The 21,133-nt window shown below is 41.6% G+C and overlaps 1 protein-coding gene and 1 long non-coding RNA gene across 3 annotated transcripts in view; one reads left to right on the top strand and one right to left on the bottom strand.

Moving 5' to 3' along the window:
- Positions 1 to 21,133, bottom strand: part of LOC146656498 (uncharacterized) — a 227,714-nt gene that overhangs the window by 116,422 nt on the left and 90,159 nt on the right. The gene's annotated exons all lie outside the window — the stretch shown is intronic.
- Positions 506 to 4,420, top strand: LOC146656500 (uncharacterized). The gene is made up of 5 exons (XM_085426760.1): positions 506 to 558; positions 2,899 to 3,348; positions 3,664 to 3,752; positions 3,868 to 4,040; positions 4,204 to 4,420. The coding sequence occupies exons 2-5, from the start codon at positions 3,293 to 3,295 to the stop codon at positions 4,231 to 4,233; spliced, it is 348 nt and encodes a 115-aa protein (XP_085282886.1). The 5' UTR covers positions 506 to 558; positions 2,899 to 3,292; the 3' UTR covers positions 4,234 to 4,420.

Below are 21,133 nucleotides of genomic sequence, written 5' to 3'. Positions count from 1 at the left end.
CACACAGAAAATATATTAATATATTATCATGCTGTTTACAACTACATGAATGTGATTTATTACTATTACTGAAGATCTGCGGCTCCGAACCGTAGTAAAGGGACCTCTGGCTAATACGTCGTAGCCAAAAACTAGCTTCCCAGATAGCAAGGAGACATTGAACAGATGTTGATTTTCCATCTGAACCATCAGAATCGTCAGGATTGAAATGTCAACACAAAACCAATGTTGAAACAACATTGAAATACTGATGAAACCTGACACTGACATTGAAATAACATTGATTCACTGTTGTTCTGTCATCGTTGATTGTTGATCTATTTATAGTTGACAAGGTGACAACAATCACGTTGAAAAACCATCGATTTATGGTTGAGCGGGAAATTAAAGCTGCTACCACTTGGACTATTCCGCAGCACCCCTATCACATTGGTACATGCCTCCAGGTAACCATTGTCTTGTACAGTAGAGCGGGACATTAGATTTACTCTCAGTGGAATTGACCGGAGAAGGCATCAGTTCATGCACTGCACTGGCCTGCACCACGATTAGTATAAGGTAAGAATGAATGACTTTTGTTCTATTCGTTATTTCCACGGTTGCATTTGAATAACAGTAAAAAAAAAAAAAACTTGTTAATGTAAAGTTTCGGATAAAATGTGGGAGCCCGAAATTGTGTCTACTTTCATCTTACAATCCGGCAACTAATAAATTCCACTGCAAACAAAGTCTATCAACAAAGAAAACATTTTCGTTTCATACTTTTCCGTTATATACCCTTACAAAGCTAGCTTTAACGCTTCGAGGGTTCCTTTGTTCTTGCTGTCGCCTCGGCGCTTGACCCAGACTTTCGCTCTGTAGTTGCTTTTTAGCATAGTACTACAAAAAATTGTAAATCTGTGATATATGATTGATAAACGTAAAGGTAACTGTATAAATGTGTTCAATGACTTTGTTACTTTTAATGATTGGTGAGCACCCGCTTCGATTCGCACTCAATTCAAACTTTACGCTGCACGCTCACCTAACTTGAGTTTGCACCTTTTGTCCACACGTAAACTGCGTTTAGCATTTACGTGTGGACGAGGAAGACGGAGAAAATGCAGCGTCAAAGGTGTGCGCCTATTTTTACGCCACACTGTGCGCCAAGTTTTTGTCTCGGTGCCATGAATTCCTTTTTTTTTTTTTTTTTTTTTTTTTTGTGTCCCGTTTGGATCTTTAGCCATCAGAATTGTTGTCTTAAGGCCAAGAAAGATGCCAAGCGGATTTATTTTACCAAGTGGATCATCATGGCCTTGCCATATTGGTCCATTTGATTGACCTTTATTATAATTATGAATTTATTTTATTTTCAGTTGCTACAAACGGGACAGACATGACTGGGGGATAGGACAGGGAGAGAGAATGAAAGAAAGAGAGGGAGAGAAAGAAAACCAAAGGGGAGAAGAGACAGTGAAAAGGGGGAGAAGAAAGAAAGAAAAAAAAACAAAAAAAACAAGACACCTGGGTCACCTGTATGGAGAAAAAAAACAGAAGAGAAAGCAAACAACAAAGAGCAACATAATAAAAAAAACGGCACCATCACAATAAACTAGCTAGCAGTAGATATCAGTAGATACTAAATAATAAACGATATTGTGCAGCACGCAAGATAGACAGCGTACAATGTGCTTTGAGGCAGCAGCCAAGAAAGCTGTAGTCCGCGTCTGTGAATACCCGTGTGTACACCTGTGTGCATACCTGTGTGGATCAGCATGCTTGCATTCCAAAGGTTTCTCCATGTAACGATCTGCTAGGGAGTGTGGGGAGCCACAGCCCCGTCCTCCAGGGTATGAAGCAGGTATGGAGGAGATCAAAACTCCAGACATCCAGAGGTCCCCAGAACACAAGAGACCAAGGAAGACCAACAGAGGGGCAGCCGCGCCACTGTCCCAGTAAGAGCTGAGGAGAGTCCCAGATGAGGGCTCACTCAGCAGCCGCGGAGCAGAAGCCAGGGGGAGTTGCAGTGACGCGCCCGTGAGCTCCGCCGGCAGCCAGCTGTGCCTGAGTGACCGAGCCCCAGGCCGAGAGGCCGGGGGCACCCCACCTCCGAAGTGGCCCGAGCGAGCCCCAGGCTCCAGGCCCCGATAAGCGGCCGCCAAGGAGTGAGCCGGTGTGTACCCGGACGCCCACCCCCAGACACAAAGAACCACCAACGCACCGACACCTGAGGGAGTCCGCCACTGGCAGGGGAAGTGGTGGGTGGAGATAGGCCTCCAAACCTTGGAGGGCCTGAGATGTCCCCAGAGAGGTGGCGTCTGATACCCAACCTGACATATAGACACAGACATACAGGCACACACAGACACAAACATCCATTCCCACCCTCATGCTCTCATATGCACTTACTCCACACTCAACCAACATGGAGACATGTTGGTTGTGCATAAAGAGACGCTGTACACACGATCACACTCCCCAAGCATACTCTACGAACCGGGTCTAGGTACCCTTGCCCCTGGAGGGGGGAACTGCACCCAGACCCAGGTGGTGTTACCCTTTTCCCTGCGGTGGGGAGAGGCAGACCGCCCCGACTCCGCAGCAGCAGGGAGGCCCCACACTCCAGACCGCAGTTGGACGGCCAACTCCTCCTAGCCCCCCCGCTCCAGCAGGCCGCAGAGAACGGGGGTGAGAGAAGACTCCAAACCATGGTGCCATGAATTCCTACAATGGCAGACTTAGACAAAATACTGTTAATTTTATTATCTTCAGTGTTTAAATGCTTACATATACGGGTTTGCTTGTAATTGTTGCCTATATACATTTTAAGCTATTATTTATTATTTAGTTCAATCAATAGATCAAGTTTTGTAGTGACTATGAAATATATTGTAATTATCTGTTTCCTGTTTATCCTAGACAGGGCAAAAAAGGACTCCAAATTTTAAAAAAAAGATAAAAATGAAAGACTGGTGCATTGTGCAGTTCAGCACTGGTGGTACAGAAATAGTCCCTAGATCATGGATAAATGGGGAGAAATTGTCATGGCCTCCATATCCTCCGTGAGACACATTCAGGATCCACGACGCAGTAAAGAGGAGAGTTCATCCTGGTGCAACATGGCTCACCTATGCACCAGTCTGACTTCTAATAGGCCATGGTGGGTATCATCTGGATTGGTATTGTATAAATGTAACAATAACAAGTTTTTCGTGTCCTAATTTATGTCTGGCCATACATTGTGTTTGTACTTCCAGACACATTTCACGAAGCAGAACGCAGTCTTCAGAAATATCTAAGTGAACACTGTGATATGTCTGACCTTCAGTCCGAAGCTGAAACTCAGACCAGTCATAAAAGAAAGCACAAGTAAAACTTTTTTTATTTCACAAACATATCTTTGATTGCTAAGAATTTATGATCTTGTCTTTTATACATATCTGTGGTGCTTGCATACTGCAATATCACCACATAATATAGTCCAAAAAGTGGAAGCTTGTAAACTTTTTATAAATGCAAAGCCGTATACACTTGTGCACTTCAAAAATTCCTTGTATACTGTACCTTCTTGCACATCTCCGTTTCCTGTGTGTGTTGTTATAAATCAAACTGTAACTTTAGGAAAAAATATTCCAAAAGCACATTTGTAATTACTTATGACCCTTTTCAACTTTTTTTCTTTAGACCAAATCCCCTGTACACATATAGTGACTCAGAGGATGAGCAGCCCACAAAAAAATGGTTTCCCCAGGCCCCTCGAGTGAAAATACCAGGTAATAAAATACTGTCTAGTGTCTTTGTACATATCTGTGTGTGAGACACAAGGAAACTTTTGACAAGTTGTCTGTATTCTTAAATACTTTAAAAAAAATTATCTTTTTCTGTCAGACCTGACGAGAGCTGTTAACGAACTCTGTGAGGAGGTCAGAGCCATCCGCAATACCGGCTGCAATGAATCGGTAGATGCTGGGGTACTGCCTCTGGATTTGCCCTTGCACAACATTGAGGAGCTAAACAATGCAGAGCCAGCTCTTCAATCACAAGAGGCAAATAAGGCAATGGTAAGTATATAAAGGTTATGTACACTTTGTAACTATAAAGTGTAATAGCTGTCAGATGTGATTTAAATACATAACAACGGCCTGTTGATTAAACACACAAGCACTTGCATACACATTTAAGACATGAGACACGCTAATTCCATCTCTTAAAATGTGTCTATAGGTGAGACGCTTTGCCTTGATTGGAGCCTGACGCAGCAGTTAGGGGCAAACTCTATGTCCGAGTTTGTCTTTGCACAAGCAGTGCAGAAATGGCTCCGATACGCCCCAGATCGTTTGGCTGGTGCAGGACGCACATCATGCAAAAAATTACAAACTTCTGTGAATCATATAAACGTAAATAGGAAACTGTCTTTTAATAAAGTATTTAGCAAACGAAACATGCCTATTGACCTTTTTTTGTTTATTTTTTTTTCTCTGTTACATCACATGCAATGCTTTCTTATTTTAGGATATTAATATTGACATGATACATTGTGAGACATTTGGGTTTTTTTTATAAAGGGTGTCCAATTTAAGGAATAAGTACAATTATGTGTTTAGGTGGTTGAAGTATTGATGGAAACATGCAGTAGTTTAGTATTGGTTAAAATACCTATAAAGAAAGGTAGATTTCCAGTCATGATTTAACTGTTGTTTTAATAAAAAGCAACTGTGCGAAAGAGGTGGAAAATCAACACCATAGCTTTACTTTGTTGTCTGGGTCAACTTTGCTAGCAAGAGACAGAGAGAGGCATTGAAAGGCTGCTCCAACAGAACTTATTGTTTCGGAGGAAAATACAAACACGGTGTACAGTCGAGTCTTAATGGCTTACTTACAACTGGGCTCGTCAGGCTCTCTTCTTGGCTGCAGTGGTTATTATTATATTTACATGCTTCCAGCTCCCGTTTCTGCTCAATGACAGCTTGTACTTTTCCACTCTCCTTTTTCTCCCTCCTCGCGCTCACAGACACATAACGGGTATGGCAGTCCATTCTCCCTGCAGCAAGGACTACACTGCCCATGAGTCTACATTCTTTAGAGCTAAGTCTGTAACACTCTCCCTTTTAGCTTAGCACAACAACAACAAAAAGGCGCTCTCTCACCCTGGAAACACACAGTCGCAAAGAGAGAGTGCGTCACCATGTAACCATGGCAACCGTAACGCTGCCGCCTGGAACAACAGAGCATAGCTGTCAAACAAAACCCAAACAATACTGACCCGCAACAATACAGTTACTCATATTTTGTATTTTAAATATGTAACGGCGGTACATGTACTCTGTTACTCCCCAACACTGTCTGTATGAATGACAAAGGGTTCAAACAACTTGACAAGGTTCTCCATCTTGGTCCAATCACTTGTGAGAAGTGTATCCATCCCCAGCTTCTCAAGTAGTTGGTTTAGTTCAGCTCTGGTTTGGTACTGTTCCAACAAGTGGTACAATCCCAGATCAGACTTTTGTCACACCTTTTAAACACTTCTTCATTTGTCACTGATGATTTTCTAACAACATGTACCAGATTTCTTGCTTTCGTTATGACTGAATCAGCAGTTGGGTGTTTCATGGCATCTTTCATTGTGAGATGGAGAGTGTGTGCTAGGCGCGGCATTCTGTGGAACTTGCTGCTTTCCCCATATTCTTGCAGCTCAATGTCTAAAAAAACCCCAAAAAACAGACAATTATAAAACGTGTAAACATTATAGACATAGAAGCAATAATCTAAAAATATTGTTATATTTCCACTTGAGGTATGTATTTGATTTGATAAAAACAATTTCTCAATCTACGGACATTAGCTCTGTGCTGCAGGTCTCTTCTGCAAGCAGACCTGTTTTAATTAATTTTATTTCTTAATAGTGTGAGTCACATAGCTATGAGTGAAACGTAATCAATATTTAATACTGGACAAAAGATTAGTCAAGATTAGTCGGTTACGTTGAAACCAAGCACACCATTGTTTTTCTTGTGACCAAATTGTGCTCTGCCTAGATTGATTACAAGAAGGCCTATGACTCAATCAACAGCTGGATACTGGAATGCCTAGAATTGTACAAGATCAACAGGACCCTAAGAGCCTTCATCAGGAACTCAATGGGGATGTGGCGTACAACACTAGAGGCCAACTTCAAGCTCACAGCACAAGTCACCATTAAGTGCGGGATCTACCAATGAGATCCTCTATCCCCTCTGCTGTTCTGCATAGGCCTGAACCCCCTCAGTGAGATCATTAACAAGACTGGCTACGGATGCTGACTACGGAACAGAACAGTTGTCAGCCACCTCCTGTACATGGATGACATCAAGCTGTATGCCAAGAGTGGTGGAGGTCAGACAAAAACTGGTTCACCCGAAAGACAAAACGCCAAAACACAGACTTAACAATGTGGTGTATGCTGTACAGTGCAGCGAGGAATGCCCAGACCTCTACATCGGAGAGACCAAACAGCCACTTCACAAGTGCATGGCACAACACAGAAGAGCCACCTCCACAGGACAAGACTCAGCAGTCCATCTGCATCTTAAGGATAAAGGACACTCTTTCGAGGATGCCAATGTTCACATTTTGGACAGAGAGGACAGATGGTTTGAAAGAGGAGTGAAAGAAGCCATCTATGTCCACTGTGAGCGACCATCTTTGAACAGAGGCGGGGGTTTACGACACCAACTCTCTGCCATCTATAATCCAGTTTTGAGATCCCTTCCCAGACGCCTTAACGCCCACTCACATCCTGGGTCATCTGATCTCAGGAATTCGCATGATAAGGTGGGGCCAGGTTTCACTATGAACTCACCCGAAACTCTGGCTGATTGGGACCCACACCCAGTTTCACACCTTGGCTCAGGCGATTAGAGGATCATCAGGGGGTCCTTTTGTCCCTCTGTGGGGGGTCACTCCCACTGGGTTTATATCTGGGACTCTCCACCATTTGACCTTAGAACTGAAGAAGCTTCTCGGATGAGAGGTGAAACGTCTTCAAGCAACTTAAAGAAGTCCAGACGCTTTTCTTTGCAAGCTCCTTTGTCAAAATGGGAGATATCCTCAAGGGTGGTGGAGAATGACCAAGCTAAGATCCTTTGGGACTTCCAGATACAGACGGACAAAATGGTGGTGGCTAACCAACCAGACATAGTGGTGGTAGACAAACGAAGCAGATGGCCGTAGTGATACACGTAGCAGTTCCAAATGACAGCAACATCAGGAAGAAGGAACATGAGAAGCTGGAGAAATACCAAGGGCTCAGAGAAGAGCTCGAGAAGATGTGGAGGGTGAAGGTGACAGTGGTCCCAGTGGTAATCGGAACACTAGGTGCGGTGACTCCCAAGCTAGGCGAGTGGCTCCAGCAGATCCCAGGAACAACAGCGGACATCTCTGTCCAGAAGAGCGCAGTCCTGGGAACAGCTAAGATACTGTGCATGACCCTCAAGCTCCCAGGTCTGTGGAACACTCACCAAGTGTTCCACATTCCTCACACTCAATGTCTGACTCCTCCGACTCAGACTATATCCACAGTTTTGTCTTGGCCCTTTCCAGCAGCTCTTTGCTCATCCTGAGAACCGTTGGTATCAATCAGTTTACATGCGATTCTGAAGAAGCCGTACAGCCTTGACGATGTTGGCCCCATTATTGATTACAACGAGCAGCACCTTCTCTTTCCCTACAGCCCACTCTTCTAATGTCTGATCAGTGCAGCGGGCGATGGCTTCCCTGGTATGTGGGTGCTCCATTCGTTGCACGTTAAGCAAAGCATCATGGACCTGGCCCAGGTGGGTGGTAAAAACAAGTGGAAACACCCATGAAAGAGCCTGTTAATCCCCTTTTGCTCCAGCCATCTACACACAGAGTTAGCTTCCTCGCTTCTTTTATTAGTTCTTTCAGTTTCTGCTTTGCTATATCCATCTCGGCCCCAATCAGACTATTAGCTCACACAGTTGTGTAGATATCCCAATCTCAATAAACATATTCACCAACGCTTCCTCTCGCTTGTGATGTTGCTGCGAATAGAATAGAATAGAATAGAATAGAATAGAATAGAATAGAATAGAATAGAATTCAACTTTATTGTCATTGCACATGCACAGGTACAGGGCAACGAAATGCAGTTTGCATCCATCCAGAAGTGCTTTAGTGATATAGATATATTACAATATATATTAGCAATAATATAGATATGTGAGTATATTACAGAAATGGGTCTATTATGGTATGTTATAATGTACACGGTATGAAGTATGTTGTGAATATTCTATAACTATAAGTATGTACAGGCTGAATGGACCAACCTTGGGCTTGGGCGTGCACACTTACCTTCTCAAGATAAGCTAGTTTAGCCTTCTTTTGTGAACTTTTCAAGTGCACTTTAAGGTTTGTGGGATTTTTTGCCCTTTAGAAATGTCCCACAAATTTTTATCTCTTTCCACTAAAAGACACTTGCTTTTATCCAAAACACAGTCATATTCAGAGAAATCCCAAATTCGACTCTAGCGCTTTCTCTTGACTTTTGCTGACAAGATGCTACGCGTGGATGGAGCGGCAACACAGACGACTTGACCGAGGTACTTGCCACCTGCTGGCATAATGAGACAAAGCAAGAAAAAAAATGGAAACTACAGTTCATTTTCCCCCTAGACCAGGCGTAGGAAACGTTAGTCCTCGAGAGCCGGTGTTCTGCAGGTTTTAGATCTCACCCTGGGTTGCCACACCTGAATCAAATGATTAGTTCATTACCAGGCCTCTGGAGAACTTCAAAACATATTGAGGAGCTAATTTAGCCATTTAAATCAGCTGTGTTAGGTCAAGGACACATCTAAAACCTGTAGGACACTGGCTCTCGAGGCCTGGAGTTCCCTACCCCTGCCCTAGACTAATGTATGACACACACACACGTGAACAAAAACTGAACACATTTTCTCTATAAATTCAGTTAATTTTAGTTAGTTTTGTGAACGGTCATTTCAGTTTTAGTTAGTTGTCCAGTCTTGTTTTTATTTCTATTTCTGTTAACATTTTTTTATTTTATTTCTAGTTTTCATTATTTCGTTAGTTTTCATTAAGGATAATAACCTTGCTTCTTGTTGACATTATGCTAAACGCTAGAGATGTTCTTGGAACCTTGATAATGTAATTGAACATTTATTTTGTTATGTATTGATCACTTTAGTATTAGTAAACTTCAGTTAGTCACTTAGTCTTACTCATTTATATGTCTGTAGAATAAATGTGTCTTTATGCTCTATCACACACAGATACACAACACAGTTGAGGCATTGTAAGTTCATGTGAGATGTAAAACAGATATCGGGGCTCCTCCTTATCAGGGAGCAAGTAGGTAGTAAGTATGTTGCTGAATACTTTTGTCTGTGTGTTTGTATAAAAGACATCAAGGCCGTGTTTCTCTGGTTTCTCCTTATTGCAATATGTTATTAAATGTACATCAAAAGATGCTCATCAGGTGTTTGCAATTAATTTTAAAATTTTTCACAATGACACAGCTATTGGTATTTGAGATTTAGATCTTGGAACTGAGATATAACTCTTGGTATTAAAGAGTTTATTAGTGGATTTTAGATGCAAATGTTGGATTTTGGGATTGTGTACTTGAAAAAAAGAAAAAAGTTTTGTTATGATCAAGTGTGTTATTGGAATTTGGGTTTAGATTTTGGCTTCGTTAAAGCATTTTCATTGCTCCACTCAAAACCAGTTGTCTAAAATCTAAAACCCAGCTTTGGTATAATAATGCTACCAGAGAACTCAGATGTGTAGAAAAGCTGAGCGAAAATGGAAAAAAAGACAGACTTCAGGTATGGTTTGATGTACTTAGAGAATCTTTGATAAATTATCAGAAAGCTTTAAGAGCAGCAAAAAGTATTTCTATAAGATTGTGTCTAATAACTGTCACAAACCTCATATCAGCATGATTAAGTCTGTTATTAATCCACCTACTGCAGCTCCCCATGCAGCATCGAAAGCAACGTGAAAACTTACTGAAATTCTTCATTAATAGGATTGCGGATATCAGGTCATCTGTTCATACGGCAGCTTCAATTGCATTTGATCATTTTAAGCCCTTTTCCTTTTCATTACTGAGTGAAGAAGTCAGCAATTTGAAACCCACAAGATGTACGCTGGATATTGTTCCATCCTGTTTAAAGAAAGTCGTTGGATGATGTTTTTGACACTGTGGGTATGTGTTTGCTTTGTATTGTCAATAGCAGTCTTCAGTCTGTGTGTGTCCCTGCTGACTTCAAACATTCTGTGGTGGAACCTATTCTTAAAAAAACATAACCTGGATCCAGCAGTTTTATCCAACTACAGACCAATTTCTAAACTGCCTTTTCTTTCTAAAGTCCTGGAGAAAGTTGTCCCCCGTCAGCTCCAGACCTTTGTATGGCATTGGTGAAGTATTTCAGTCTAGTTTTAAAATGCACCAGAGCACTGAAACTGCTATTTTAAAAGTTTCTAATGACCTTTTAACTTTTACTGACTTGAGAGATTTTGCGATTTTAATATTATTAGACCTCAGTGCTGCCTTTGATGATCGTAGATCAGGGGTGTCAAACTCAATTTCACAGCGTGCAAAAACTCAAGGCACACTTAAGGTCGCAGGCCAAACAAGATAAAAATTTACTGACACACTAAAACACACACTAAGACCCACTGTTTTTTAAACATAAAAATTAATAATTTAGTGAACTCAGTGCGCAGTTCGCTCAGTTTATCAGCAAAGTGTGCCGACTTGGTTCAAAAAGTAAGGCACTGGTGCATTTGTGACAGCTTCACTTGAAATGCCTTCATTGCGTCATACATGCCATGTCCATGAACTGACAGGTTTCCTTGCTGAGCTCAAAAACTGTTGAGAACTTTTCCCCAACTCAGCCAATGAACCTCTATATGATAAGGCAAACTGCAAACTGAATCTATTTTCCACATAAAAGACTGAAATTGACAGTGATTTAAACTTTTAGCTCAGATAAAATTTATGGTTTGCGTCACAGTGATGATTACATTCTCCATTTTCAAGACTTTACCACACAGCGTTTCCTGGTTCATGATGCAGTATTCTGTTAAGCAGTACAGTTTTCCTCCTGCATCTTTACTCACATCCTGCTGACTACTCCACTTTTTTCACCTCATAACACCGGCACTCCATCTATTAGAAGTCCAAAACGTTTGTCCCAGGGCATGTCGATTACACTTTGACAGACATTTTTAAAACTTTTCCTGTTGTTGTCCAGTGCATCGATTTAATGTCCTTGTCCTGCAAATTGTAGTCCACTCCACAGATGATGGCCAGCTGTGCAATGTCCATCATGTCTGTACATTCATCCACAGCAAGAGAGTGTGCAATAATGTCTTTGCTTCTTTGACACAACTGTGTTCTTAAATCAGTGACCTTCTCACAAACCCGATCAGCAATCGTATTTCTGCTCAGGCTCACATTTGCCAAATTTGCCATTTGCCAAAATCTGCATTTTGTCTGGACACAAGACATCGCACACCTTCATCATTCAGCTCCTCAGAGTGAAAAATGGGCTGATTTGGCTTTCTCCTCTGCCAAAATAAAATTTGCTTTCACAACAGCTTCACTTTGTGATTTTGCTGTGATGAAAAACATCTTCTGAAATGTAGCCTAGCCGGCAAGGAGGCTGCAGCGCTACATTATGGGATCTGTAGTTAGTTTGTTATTAGCGCCTCATATCGCCGGGCCATGTGAAAGAATAATAATAAATCTATATAAAATGATTTCGTGGGCCAGATTTAAAAGTACTTTGGAGCGCCGGAAGCAGTGGAAGAGAAGGAAATATATGAAATTGTCAGTGGACATAAAAACAAAACGAGAATGAGTTGGGCAGAATGAGTTTGTACTACTTTTATTTCTCTTATTTCTTACTCAAACCTTCTAATTTTATAATTCTTTTTCTTAACTGTTATCATGTCTTCTTATGTTTTTATTCATTTTGATTATCTTAATTGTACAGCACCTTGGTCAATTGTTTTTGTTTTAAGATAAGATAACTGAACTCTTTATGCCTACCAAGCCTTAACGAGGAACAAAATAAAATGATGATAGCGGAGGTGATGGAAGCTGAACTTATGAATGCCATCAATAGGTTGAAATCAAATAAGTCACCAGGCTCCGATGGTTACACCGGAGTGGTATCGGGAATTCAAACAGGACTTGATCCCTACACTACTCACTACTTTTAACTGGGTGTTAAAAACAGCGCAAATTCCACCGAGTTGGAAGGAGGCTATTATCTCGGCTATTCCGAAAGAAGGGAAAGACAAAATGGAGTGTGGCTCATATAGACCTATTTCTGTCCTTAACATAGATTATAGACTGTTTACTTCGCTAATGGCCAGGAGAATGGAAGAATTTTTACCTGACTTGATTAGCAATGATCAAACGGGGTTTATAAGACGACGACAGACCCAGGATAATATACGTAGAACTCTTCATGTAATACATCAGATACAGACATCTAAGAGTACAGCCATGCTTATGAGTATTGATGCAGAAAAAGCCTTCGACTCTGTAAATTGGGACTTTCTATACAAAGTCTTGGATAAATTCGGTTTACATAAGGGAATTGTTGATACGGTGAGGGCATTATATACTAACCCCACCGCAAGAATTAAAGTTAATGGTTCTCTCTCAAATAGCTTTGAAACCACCAACCTAGCTAATTGCTCACTCCCGACTGGGCTTTTTTTTTTTTCTTTCTTTGGGCTTTTTTGTGTTTTTTTTTTCTTTTTCGTTTTGTTTTGTTTTTCCCTTGTAAATTGTGTCGATTAATGCCTGTAATCACCTTCGTGAAGTAATATTGTAGAAATAAAGAATATAAAAAATTTTTAAAAAGATAAGATAAGATAAGACTTTATTGATCCCACAACGGGGAAAGTTTTGCGTCACCTCAGCTCAGGTACAGCTATATGAAGGAAATACAAAAATACAAATAAGTACAATCAATGAAAAAAGTAAGATAATACACTATATACAATGGTAGCATACACAGTATGTGATTATGGATATAGTTGGAAATATGGAAGACATAAACTATATAGCTTGGAAGGTCATGGAAGATCCATTATGCATGAAGTGGTGACCGTGGATGTTCACAGTGTCCAGTGACTTATGACATCGTGAATGAGGAGTTATAGAGTCTAACTGCTGTTGGGATGAATGACCTGCGAAAGCACTCCTTCCTGCAGCGAGGGTGTTTCAGTATCTGACTAAAGGAGCTGCTCAGCCCACTCACATACTCATGCAGTGGGTGATGTGGGTTGTTCATGATGGATGTCGGCTTTACTAACATCCTCCCCTCACCAACCACCTCCACAGACTCCAGGGGACATCCCAGCACGGAGCTAGACCTCCGCACCAGTTTGTCAATCCTGCTCCTGTCCCTGTCCGTGCTTCCACTCCCCCCAGCAGGCCACTGCATAGAAAAGGGCAGATGCTACCACAGTGTCATAGAATGTCCTTAACAGAGTCCTGCAGACTCCGAAGGAACTCAGTCTCCTCAGCAGGTGGAGTCTACTCTGGCCCTTCTTATACAGGACGTCTGTATTTGTAGTCCAGTCCAGTTTATTGTTGAGGTGAACACCCAGGTACTTATAAGAGTCCACTATAAATGTGCTATATGAATAAACTTTGACTTTGTGGACTTTTGGAATTATAGTTATACTTCACTAATTAGCTGGGGATTCTGAGCCCCTCCCAGAGAAAGAATTTGGAAGGATTCCAAATTTCCCAACCTTTCCCTAATCGTGCTGGTGGTCATTTTTTGCAATGATTTTAGGTTGGAATTCAGATTCCAACCTAAACTTCCATATTCCCACCAATGAACTAAATTGGAAGGGAACACTTTCTGTGGAATTCTTCCAAATTCAATGATAAAGTCAATGGTAGATATTCCAAAAACACGATATAATCCCTTTCCTTAACCAGGCATCTGAATATCAGATAAGTGGTGTATACCTCTCCTCTCTCCTCCTCCAGTCACCTAAAGGGAACAAACCCTGATCGGGACATAGAATCCTAACCTCAACCAGAGATGAATTAGGGATAAAAATCCTCCTTCCCCTTCTGAGTTTTAATCCCCTATTTCATGATGCACAGTTATAAGGTCTAGATAGACCAACTCGAAAAGCACCTTACCTAACCTCAACCAGGGGTCCATCATAATAGGAACAGGGGTCTTGTCTCTCCTCCTCCCTCTCTCCCCTCCCCTTTTCCTCCCCTCTTCCCATTTTGCTTTTGTTTTTTTTCAGAATGATTCATGAACGGTACCTACTCCACCAGAAACACCCAAATCCAGCCCGGATTCAATAGACTGTTACTCTTCATCTTATACATGTTTTTTAATTTTGCTGTTTTTTGAAAAAAACATATTTCTTTTTATATATATTTTTATATATATATATTTTTTCTCCCCGATCACGTTCCTGCTCCGGATATTACCCGGTGTCGGGTTCTCCCCATTGGCCCGCGACAGCCCCAAGACTCCCTCACGGGCCCCACTCCCCTACCCAGTAATTAATTAATTTTGATTTTGGCTGTACTTTTTTATTTTTTTATTTTTTATACAATTATTTTCATTCAGGCAGATGGGTCACCTAAATTACACCCAGAGTGGTACTAACCAATGAGCTCCTGGGGGTGGGACTTCACTCCCACCTCCAGGATCCTCATTAACACACCTGACCATTCCTCGCTGGTACTCCCTCTGATGAAGCAGCAACAGGCTGCAAAACGTTAGGGGTAAAAGCTGTATTGGGCCCAAACGGAGCCTTTTTGACTAAACTTTTTGGTCTCAAAGGGTGGAATATAATTCCAACCCTGTGGACTTTTCGAAAATTGGTTTTATTGGACTTAATTTCGTCCGCAATTGGCTTTTTGAGCCTTTTTAAATTTCCTTAATAAAAATTTGGTTTTAGTATGTCAGTGAGGTCTTACCTGGTGTAGAAGCCTGTTTAAATCACACTTTTATTGATCGGAGGCCGGAATCTGTGGACTGGAAGGCCCCCCTCTTTTCTCCTCTCTTCTTTTTGTCATCTTTTGACAAGGAACAGGACTTAATTTATAAACAAAGTGCTTGGGACTCCCTCTACCTGGACAAGTTCACGGACACAACACCGAGAGAGACGGAAAAAGAACTGCTGAGGACCCAGGGTGGAATGGAGCCGAGGCCCAAACACAGGTGAGCCTCATTTACTGACTATGGACTTTTCCTACAGGTTCCAGCGGGCCCAATCCAACTTTCCAGCGAAGTTTAGGGGAGGCCCACCTGCTAGAAAACACCACAATAACTTTCAGAGGGCAGGGGGGGAGGGAGAGGGGGGACATACAGGCTCACAACGTAACCGTAACTCTGTATATCAACCTTTAAGTGCAAATACTAGACAGACTGCAAAAAGTTATTTCAAGCTAATGCAGGCCGTACACCACAAAAACATCATTGATAAAGCTACTCTGACTCAAACTCCCCCTAAGGGAATGGCTAGACAGATTACAAAACTTACGGCATTCATTAGACCTTCCTCCCCCACGGAGGAACTCAGGGAGGCAGTAAATCTGAACACGCAGACATGGCTACAGAATAGCCTCTCCATACTGCAACAACATTATGCTAAAATCGTGTTAGAATATCAATATACAATATGGGATGACACAGCTTTTCAGGTGGCAGCAAACTGGATGATAAAACGCTATAAAGCTAGATTAGCTACAGATACTCTGGGAGCTACTAGGTCCCTATTGATCGAACAATGGGAGGGTTCAGACATCTCTGTTTCCTCACCACTTGTAGATTCTGTGGAAGAGGAAACACCGGAGGAACTAGACCTAGAAAATGAGGAGGAATTTCCACCTCTGAGTCAAGTCAATAAACTAAATCAAACCTCCTTGTATCCTGAGGTTCGGATCATGAGGAACCCCACTACCCGGGATTCACAATCGACTCCCTTACTAGATGACCATGTACCGCTACCACAATTTAATACCACCGGGAGTATTTTGCCAAACCGGGTTATCTCCCCTGTTCTCCCTGATAGCAACCAGCGGTCTACTGAGTTTACTCTTGATCCAAAACCAACAGATGAAAGGCCCCCTGTGCCAATGCCTCCTTCTCACGAGCCTCTTTGTCCCCTCTCAACTTCACATCCAGAATTGATTTTAGGGGGGGAGGGGGAGAGACCTGGGGGACTTGAAGTTAGACCTGTGGCCCCTCAGACTGATGAGGATTTGTTCCAATCCACTACAAATTTGAAAAAACCTACAAATAGAGCAAATAGAAGTGAGATACAAATTAGATCCGATCCACAGAAAAATGTGATTACAACCAAGTTCAATTCACTTCATCTGTCTAAAAGTGTATACTCTAATGTCTCGGTATTACAGAACAGCCCAGAGATACAAACCTGCAGCAAGGGGTCTCAAACGACCAGTAAAACCTTCTCTTCTGCGGTCAGGGCCTCAGCTAATGATGCAGGGACGTCCCCTGGGGGAGCACATAGCATGGACTTGAACTCCATTGGTGAAAGGAGCGTGAGCGGCCTAACGAACTTGGTGGTGAACAACTCCAACATGATGATGGGGGGGTCTGTAAACCACAGTGTGACTAAACACAAAGGCATGAAGACCCCATCTGACCACAAAAATGACCACCTGGCCGCTCCTCCAACCGAACTTGGCTCCTCCAGGGGCACTGCTCCTGTAACAACAGAAAACAGACAAGAGAGACAGACAGCCACCGAGAACCAACAGGTTGAAAATATTAACCAGTGTCGCCCGACGTATCATAAAGCCCGAAAGGGCAGAAAGATCATAGATTGGGTATTTCGTGGGACTCGACCAGTTTGGTTCCTAGGGGATTCCAATCTAAATCGTGTACCAGCTTACAATAATGATAATATACAAATTGATAGTTACCCAGGGGCTTCATTTTACCACTTTCTCCAGATTCTGGAAAAGACACCAATTCACCCAGATGTCAAATTAGTAGTTTTATCCATCGGAATCAATAACAAGGACCAAGATGCAGATAAAACTTCTAACAAACAATTAAGAATGCTCTACAAACGGGCACAATCTGTTTTTCCAAATGCCGACGTTTTCTTTCCCTTAATTAATTTCTCACCTCTGCTTCCAAAAGAACAACAACAGAATCTAACCAGCATCAACAACTTTGCGATTAAACGATTTCCGGTACTGAACCCACTCCCGGGTGATCAATTTAATACTGTGGGGGATAATATCCACTGGACACCACTGATCTATCATGGAACTCGACTTGTAATGTATTGAATCTGTCTGAATTATTTTGCCCCACGGAAAAGCAAGTGTGCCTACTAGAACGGGGCTTAACCTACATACCAACTCCAAAATCATATGATAGGCTTGGTTTACGGAGAGATCTTCATTTATATCATAGAAGAATCAAACTTATGGATTACTTTTCACAAACCAATTATAAAAACAGAGGTAATACAGAGGCAAAGTTTACCTTGCCGTCTCACTGGGAGCCAACATGGGAACAGATCAGTGGGGAGGTGAAGGAACTCATACAGTCAGACATCCATAACTTTCATCAGTTTCTTCCGTTCATAGATGGAGGGATGGGACGAGTTGAGGAGGAGAGGGAAATAATTAGGGAGCTGCGGGAAAACAAAAACATTGTGATTAAACCTGCAGATAAGGGCAGTAAAATTGTCATCATGGACAAACAACAGTATGTAAGGGAGGCACACAGACAACTTGCAAATACCAAATATTATAGACCAATTGGGGAGAGTTTACAAAAAACGTCCCAAAGTCAGATTTATGCCATCATCAATCGGCTATATTACAAAAAATATATCACCGCTAAACAGCGTGACTTTTTGTTTGGACCTACTTCCCCTCGTGAGAGACAATTTTATTTGCTACCTAAAATCCATAAAGAACCGGAAAGCTGGCCAATACCACATCGGGTACCGTCGGGCAGACCTATAGTGTCTGACTGCAATAGCGCCACTTATAACGTCTCCCTGTATATAGATCATTTCCTGGGTCCTCTCTCTACTAAACATCCGAGCTACTTGAAAGACACCTACCATTTTTTGGAAGTTGTTAGACGATTAGTGCTACCCAGCAATGCTCTGTTATTTACAATTGACATTGAGAGCTTATATACAAACATTAATACGGATTTAGGCTTAAGTACAGTACGAAACACCTTTCGTAGGAATCCGGATGCTCAGAGACCGGATGAGGAGGTGTTACAACTTTTAGAACTTTGCCTGAGGTGTAATGACTTTGAGTTCAATGGCAATCGATATCTGCAGGTGGAAGGAACTGCAATGGGGCACAGATATGCTCCCTCTTATGCCAACCTCTATATGAGTGAATGGGAAGCGGGTGCGTTGAGTAAATGCCGATGTAAGCCTCTTTTTTTTATCTTCGGTTTCTTGATGATATTATAGGAGCCTGGTCACATAGCAGGGAGGAGTTTGAGTTTATTAGCGTGTTGAATAATCATCACGGGTCGATTAAAGTAAAGTATACATTAGACGCAAATGAGGTCAACTTCTTAGATACAACCGTTTTCTTCGAGCAGTTAGATGAACAACAGAAGAAAATACTTACTCGGGTATATTTTAAACCAACTGACACCCATGCACTTCTTCACAAAGCTAGCTATCACCCCAAACATACATTCAGGGGAATTGTGAAATCGCAGATCATTAGATTTTACAGAATCTCCTCCCGTGAAACAGACCTCCAGAAGTCCATTATGATTTTGTTCCAAAGCCTCAGACGAAGGGGGTATTCAAAAAGGTTCCTGAGAACAATTAAAAGTAAGACCTTATTGGAATTGGGTTCCAGAGAGGCAGACATTCTCTCACCCCAAGTAGTTAGTCAGGGACAGGGCGGGACAGAGGAGGATAAGGAAATTTTACCGCTGATCACAATGTACTCTACCTCATACTTACCTTTGAACAGGACTTTCAAAATGAACTTTAATAGAGTCCTAACTGATACACCCCCCTTCCAAAACTGTAGAATAATAGTGGCCAACAGGAAAAATAAAAACCTTAAAGATATGTTGGTTAGAACTAGACTTGGAGGCCACCGACAGGGAAGAACACAAAGCTTAGACCAGCATTTTTTAAATGCAGGGCGATACCTGTTCAACCCACATGGTGGTGCTGGAGCTCCAATTCTGGAAAACTTTACACCTAATAGTAGAAATATAGTTTATGGTATCATTTGTGAACAGTGTTTGTTAATATATGTCGGGGAAACGGGTCAAACGCTGTTGGACAGATTGAAACAACACTTGTATAGCATTAGGATAAACAGGTTGAATACTCCCTTAGTCAAACACTTTCAAATCCACTTACCAAACTCCCTGGGTATTCTGGGACTGCAATCCTGTGCATCATGGACGGAGGGACAGAGGAGGAGACATGAGGACCTGTGGATCAGAAAACTAAACACCAAAGCTCCTTTTGGGCTAAACTTCAGATGACATCAATGAATGTTAACTTGCTATTCTCTGTTCTTGAATGTGACAATAAAGATAGTTTTACTGCAGTAGTGTTGCCAGGAGTGTTTAAGCATTTACTTTATTTAAATTACAATTTTAGGATAACCTGTATGGGTCTTACCATGTTATGATATTATAGTCACTTATCACAGTTGGTCTCATTTCCCAAAAAAAAAAAAAAAAAAAAAAAAAAAAAAAAAAATTTAAAACTTACCTGTAATACTTACCTTGACCGCTATATTTCCTCCAAGGAGAGGCATCTAGGTCTGGAAGGTGTGAACTCCAATTGGAGCCTGATTTTTTTCTTGTTTTTTTTTTTTTTTTCTTATCTGTGGGAAAATAGCATTTAAATACAAAACATGAGTCAACTGGAAATACCATTAGGAAGACTGATATCATATTAGTATATATACACATATATATATATATTTAAATGTGTTTGTTATTTTTTACAAATATAATGCAATAAGGCATACAGTAAGACCTACCAGGGAACCGATGGAGAATAGAGGCCTCAAGTACAGGGGATACAGGAATAAATGGGTGGAATGAACCTCTGTTGCCAGTGCACCTGAACCGTATTGACGGAATAACAAAAGCTCACGTTCCTAATACCTAACCCCTTTGCCCCCCTCCCCCCTCCCCCTCTAGCCCTAACCCTAAGGGAACTCTAAAAGCCTAAATAAAAGGAGAAAAAGACAAGAAAGTTCAGAAAGAAAGAACAGAGTACATAAGGAAAGGATTTACAGGAAGGGGGTGCCATAAAAGAAAAATACAGACCACAGGACGGGATGTCTAAAGAGAAGGGGGTGCCATTTAAAGAAATATGAGAAAGAATAAAGAAAAGAACACAAGAGAAATAAGGAGAAATAATAAAGAAAAACAGAAAGAGTAAAGAACAACAGAAAGAATGAAGAACAACAGTAATACAAAGAGAAAGATAAAGAAAAACAGAAAGAATAAAGAACAAGAATAAAGAATAACAGAAATACAAAGGGAAGGATAAATAAAAACAGAAAGATAAAGAACAACAGAAAAAGATAGAAAAAGGGAGAGCTAAAGCAGCCAAAGCTGAGAACAAGAAAAAACTAAGAAACAGAAAAAGTTAAGAAAAACAGAAATGAAAAAAGAAGAGTATAAAAGGCCCAGAGTGGCAAATCTAAACACAAAAGCGGGTGGGCCAGCCTGAAGAAGGCCACATTGAGCCGAAACGTCGCGAATGGCCCACCACAGTGCACTACACCCGCTTAGGGTAATTTTTTGATCGGGGGCACCAATACCAGTCCCAGTGATGGACCGTGCACTTAGGTTCCGGCATAGCCGGGCCTAGTCTTCCCCCCACCCCCTAACCCTAACCCTGTGTAGATGTGTTTTAGAGATGGATTCAACATGTCAGTCCTAAAAATACTGCGCCACAAAACGTTGGCTCTGCTCCAACAGGAAGAAGTGTTACAAATAGTGATGGGAATTTCGGCTCTTTTTAGAGAACCGGTTCTTTCGGCTCGACTCACTAAAAACAGCCGGCTCTTTCAGCTCTCAACCGGCTCTTCAGGTTGTTTTATTGCTTTAATTAATTT

This window comes from Rhamphochromis longiceps, linkage group LG12 (assembly GCF_057381845.1).
Source record: "Rhamphochromis longiceps isolate RC_006_pf linkage group LG12, R_longiceps_female_GT1.1, whole genome shotgun sequence".
NCBI lineage: Eukaryota > Metazoa > Chordata > Actinopteri > Cichliformes > Cichlidae > Rhamphochromis > Rhamphochromis longiceps.
The sequence above is the reverse complement of the archived record's forward strand: the minus strand, read 5'-3'. Positions and strand labels throughout refer to the sequence as shown.